General features: G+C 39.9%; 1 protein-coding gene across 1 annotated transcript; it reads right to left on the bottom strand.

Moving 5' to 3' along the window:
- Positions 1 to 520: 520 nt before the first annotated feature.
- Positions 521 to 1887, bottom strand: LOC138367307 (piggyBac transposable element-derived protein 4-like). The gene is made up of 3 exons (XM_069328734.1): positions 1371 to 1887; positions 797 to 1128; positions 521 to 589 (listed from the first exon to the last, which is right to left on the bottom strand). Exons 1-3 carry the CDS (start codon positions 1885 to 1887, stop codon positions 521 to 523), a joined length of 918 nt encoding a protein of 305 aa, XP_069184835.1.
- Between the last annotated feature and the right edge of the window lie 3676 nt (positions 1888 to 5563).

The raw sequence follows: 5563 nt of genomic DNA, 5'->3' as shown, positions 1-5563 counted from the left end.
TTTAGGTATGAAAATGTTCCTAATAGAATTCTTTAGATGGATGTTGCAGCAGAAGCACCACTAGTGATAATCACAGCCTCGTCTTCTGACTCAGAAGATGAAGGTAAGTCTGCAGGTACAGGTGAAGTGAATACTGGGCGCCTCACACCTGAAGGTCCTGCTGTTGGAGGTCTGGGTGTTGATGGTCCTGGTGTTGCAACATTGGCTCCAGTGGCATTGACATCAGCAGCATGTGGGATGTCATCGTCTTCCTCAGACCAGTTACTAGACTTATAGAACAATAGTGCAGCAATGACTTGTTCGTGGAAATGGAGTAATGTCAGTTTCCTTCTATCTGTTGTGTAGTAGTTATACATCACAAAAGCATTGTAGATAGCCATTTGCACAAAATAAAAGGTCATTTTCTTCGTCCATTTGTGTGTTTTCCTTGTGAAGTGATAATATTTGATCATTTGGTCAAAGTGATCAACACCTTTCATGTTTGTATTGTAGTCACAGATTGCATTCGGCTTGTTGACAGTTACCTGCTGCACTGAGGTTGTTCCATCACGATTCCGTACTCGTTTTCTGCGTTGAACCTGTTGTGATTCTGCATTGTGGCAATTTGTTATGAGTGAAAAAATTCGTTTATCTTTCCACAAAATTATGAAAGTATTGTCCTTGCGTTTGAATAAAGTTTTATCTACTGGCACTTTACCCTTTGCTTGCATCTGAAGGGATTTAGGTGCACCACGCTGTAGTCTGAGGGTACCACAGGTGTATACCCTACTTGAAGCAGTGCCTCACTCAATCTGACCGAATTGTAATAGTTGTCCATATATAAATGGTAACCTTTATCCTTCAGTGGTTCAATCAAGGCCATAACTGTGTCAATCGTCGTTTTCCGAACTCCTAAATAGATTTCAAAATCATAAATGTAGCCACTGGTGGCTTCAGCTAGCATGTAGAGCTTTATTCCGTATTTATCTGGTTTATTGGGATTATAGGTCTTGAAAGATAGACGGCCACGCCATGGCATTGTCCCTTCATCCAAACTCAATTTTTTATTGGGGATGTATATTCTCTTGAATCTATTCAGGAGATATTGCATGAGTGAGCGAACTTTGATAAGTTTGTCAACTCCTTGGCCTGGTGGTATGGACTTATTGTTATAAACATGGAAATATTTAGCAATCATTTCAAATCGCTTACCAGTGATGAAGGTGTGTTGAAACAAGGTATGTGCCAGAATCTGCCTGTTTGCCAATACATTCTAAGTCTTGGCAAAGGGCAAATACCCATCAAGATCGTCAGTCCCAAATATCTAGCAATTTCTTTCACTGTCACTGGTTGCCATCTGTGCTTTGTCCTTTGCCCAGTACCTGCCTTACTTTGGGAAGCATATAAATTTGTTTCATAGGCAATATATTTCAGCAATTTTTGAGTCAGAAAGAGTTGAATGAAACCAAGAACAGTGGAAGGTACAGGAACAGTCAAGCCTGGTGTACCTGTAAAATTGTCCAAAAAGGGTGCAGTATTGTCACTACACCATCCATCATCAAAATCTGTTGGTGCTGGGGTACGTGTGGTACGTCTGGCTCTGGCACGAGCTCCAGTACCGCGCCGTGCACGAGTGGCAGTCTCGACCTCAGATTCCTCACTTTCATCACTATCAAAATCCTCATCGGTCGTCTCTGTTTCTAAATGTTCACTACTTGCATCAGTATCAATACCGACATCAGTTTCATCACTAGATGACCCAGACAAATCGTCAAATACAGCCTGAAACTTAGAGGGAGTTAGTCTCACATGCTTGTACTTCTTCTGTACACTAATCAGCTTCTGCTTTTCACGCCTTTCTTTCGCAATTTTCTTCCTGGAAGGGCCTTGTTCATGATCACTATCCATCATGGAGTAAGCGTAGATAGTTTCTAAAGCCGCAGTAAGAAATATAGCCACGGAAAATAGCCGAAATGTTCACACGTTTGAGACGCGAGGGGAGATGACACCGGTCACAACAGTGGAGCGAAAACAATGGGCCGACGGCGTGTGCCGCGCCGCCTGCGGGCCACTAGGCGCAACAAAGAAAATGGGAAGACATCGGCGCGCATTTTAAACCCAGTCACAAAAAATCGGATAAAAACCTGATTTTTGGCGAATATTTAAAGTGGATGACGCAATGCTGCGTCATCCCCGGCATTACCGACAGGAAATGGATGACGCAATGCTGCGTCATACCCAGGCGAAAGTGTAATATTAATAATGTTATATAACATATATAACAAAATAACAGGTGGCAGAATTTGTGACTAATTTTTTGGGGGTAGATATATTTACAGATTTCAAATTCTATTATCTTTGTCTCTTTAGGTTGTATTGTTGAATGAGGACCATATTAGGGTCTTATTACTTTTATATGGGCAATAGTTTCCACAATATATATGTTTGTTAGAAGAACATAAGAATGAAGGTAATTACAGAAGGTCTGTTGGCCCATATGAGGCAGCTCCTATTTATGTCCACCCAGTCTCATTCATATATATGTCGAACCTACTATTAGACAGTTAAGGAGCACAGTGTCTGTTATACAGTTATCCCTAACGTATACCTATATTTTTTTTTTGGGGGGGGGGAAGTAATGTAAATATGGTGAGAATCGGTCAGAAACTGAATTTTTTATCAGGTCTCAAATTTAATATTCCTGTTTTAGAGATAATTGAAGTTGAAGTTATTGAAAATGAATAATTCGAATAATGCTAAGGTATATGGATGCCTTAGAATTAAGAACTTTGCACATAGTGTGTAAATATGGTGGGAATCGGACAGATGCTTAATTTTTTACCAGGTCTCATATTTGAAATCCCAGTTTTAGAGATAATTGAAGTTGAAGTTATTGAAAATTAATATGGTAGTTCTAATTAAAGAATTTTCTTGTATGTTTTAGTAAACATTTCTTGGGATTTGTACTCGAGTGTGTGAAAGTTATAGGTCAATATGTGTTTAGATGAAGTTTAGGTTTATGAAAAATCAATTGTAATGAGATTGTTGAACAGACAACTGTGCACTTTATATGTAAATATGGTTCGAATAGATCAGAAACTCAATATTTTTATGCTTATTACAGTTGAAACTCTAGTTATAGTCATAATTGAAGTTGAAGTTATCGACAATGAATAATGTAGTATTCATTAATTTTCTAGTATGTTTTAATAAGCATTGTTTAATATTCATACTCAAATATGTGAAAGTTGTCAGTAAATATGTGTTGAAATAATGTCAAGAAAAAATAACCCAAAAAAACAAATATAAAGGTAATTATAATAATTAAAATTATATAGGGGATATATTTAGGGGTCTACTTTATGTAAGTGAAAAGTCCTGATCTTGTCCCTAATCATCGAAACCACCAAAAGAGGCAAAGAAAACTGAGCTTGAAATCTGTGAAAAAGTAAGCCAAAAAAAAATCAAAGTTCTGCAAGTTGTAACTGATTTATTTGTTGACCAATTTAATTTTATCTTCACATAGGTAGGACGGTTATACACTCTCCAGGATGTAGAGGTTACACCAAAATTTGATAATAAACAAAGGAGAAAAAAAAAAGAAAAAGAAATTTCCCCTAAAAAAAAATATTTGGGGACATTGGTGCAAGTAACAGATATTAACATTGGGCAATGTATTTATATGATGTATAGCAAAATAACATACTTACTCCTTACTATGTGTGTTGTTAAGTATTACGTAGCAATGATATAATGGCACCAGCTGCATATCCTCCTTATGGAAACTTCTAACTATTTTTCTTCTTATTTGTACGTCGGACAGGTGCTTGTATCTCTTTATTACTGCATTATTCTTCAGTTCCTGTTATTAGGAGCTGTTCCCCTTATCAACAAAACGTTCTTCGGTTTAAAAAATTCGTCTAAAATAAATTTCTGAAAATATTTTAATGAAACTTTCACGACACTGAAGATAATAAGATTGAGATTTGTTTAACATTTATAAGTAATTTTTACATAATTCGTTTATTTTTCGCTTCTTGACCCCTAAGGCTGAGCAGCCTACGGGTTAATGTACAATAACCTCGGAGGTAGTATTTTAGCCTGGTGATATAAAACTGACCCTTGGCTACTATCGTTAGTAATTGCTCAAGATTATAAGCAAGTACCCTACTTACATTAGGAACAATATAATAGGCCCTGTAAATTCCACCAAGCAGTCAACATAGCTGATCTAGAAACAAAACTGAAAAGGACCCAAAACGACATAAGGGTCACTTAATGTTACGGCCCTATTGGGTCGCAACTGGGTTCTTTCTCTGATGTTAGTAGAGTTTGGGTATCCGGCCCCAAGCTAGTAGTGGCTTTCAAGGGGTGTGTTCCGTAACGCAAGTAAATTAAAGGGGAAGGGATACAAATTCTCTAAATTAAATATATAATTACCATCACCAATAAATAAATATATAAATTATCACACGGGGGGTATAAACACTATAATGTACAGTATGGTCTTCCTCTGAAGACGCGGAGTGTTCCACGGTGCTCAACGATGCTTAGCCCTTGGTCCTCTTCTTGTGGCCTCACGATGAATCCGTAGATTCTCTAGACGAGTCTACCCCGGCCACAGGCCAGCCAAATCATAGTCCCACTGGGTGCACCGTCGTGGAGGCCTTCAACCACAAATCCAGCCTGTAGCTGGCAGGTTCCAATCAGCTACGCTGCGTAGGCCACTCCACGACCGATACTAGGGTTGCGAGCCCTAGGCAGGAGCCTCGTGTGATTCCACAGATCACTATCCTCACCACAACACCCCAGAGTGGCTAGTCTTCTCCGCCAGTCAGCCCCGGGTACGACAATCCCTGGTTCTGCCACCTCACAGGCAGGCTAACACAACAGTGTTCATCCGGGGGGTGACTCACAGCTTCTATAGCAAACTCGTGGCGATACTACGGCTGCCTTGGGTAGACTGATCCAACGTCCACTACAGCAATCCCAGGTCGACTCTGTAATCAGACACGTCATCAGTACTGGTTACACTCTAGGGCACCTCAATTACAGGCTTAGACGCAAACGCCCACCTATCCACTCCATAGATGGCGTTGCTGTCTAAGCGTCACCTCACCAGAGGTCAGCAGCGGCTATGTTACGAGCTGATTAGGACGGGAAACCAGCCCCTGTGGCCGGTATATCCCGCCCTTGCTAGATGGCATCGTCCATTTGGAGGGGTTTTTGGGAGCTGACCGGCAGATGGCGTTGTCGTCACTGCTCCGTGCTAGGACGCTGGGCTTGGGTCCGTAACACTTAACAAGACAGATTAATAAATGCCATGATCTGTCACAACAAACTCCAGTTGAACATATTGAACTAAAAACCTACTTGCAAGTTGCAACAAGTATGAGCAAGTCAAACGCCAAACAGAAAGTATTTGGCTGAATTTGCCAACACCAATGCAAGTACTGGTGTATTATATGGTATTATGGATGATCTGGCAAATTATGAGGATGACACTCAAGCCAGGTTAAAGCCTTTTGTCAAATTAATTGCCCAGAGTAAAGCCACAAAAATAGCTGCAACTAATACTACTCAA

This window comes from Procambarus clarkii, chromosome 2 (genome assembly GCF_040958095.1).
Source record: "Procambarus clarkii isolate CNS0578487 chromosome 2, FALCON_Pclarkii_2.0, whole genome shotgun sequence".
In the NCBI taxonomy this organism is placed as follows: domain Eukaryota; kingdom Metazoa; phylum Arthropoda; class Malacostraca; order Decapoda; family Cambaridae; genus Procambarus; species Procambarus clarkii.
This window is presented reverse-complemented; position numbering and strand designations above follow the sequence as displayed.

Bases quoted from the DNA above. Each gene is read 5' to 3' on its own strand.
- LOC138367307 (XM_069328734.1), bottom strand. From the start codon at position 1,887: ATGGATAGTGATCATGAACAAGGCCCTTCCAGGAAGAAAATTGCGAAA. The intron at 1,129-1,370 runs GTAAGGCAGGTA...CCATACCACCAG, and splicing joins AAATTTATATGCTTCCCAAA to GCCAAGGAGTTGACAAACTT. The intron at 590-796 runs GTCAGATTGAGT...GCCACAATGCAG, and splicing joins TGGACAACTATTACAATTCG to AATCACAACAGGTTCAACGC.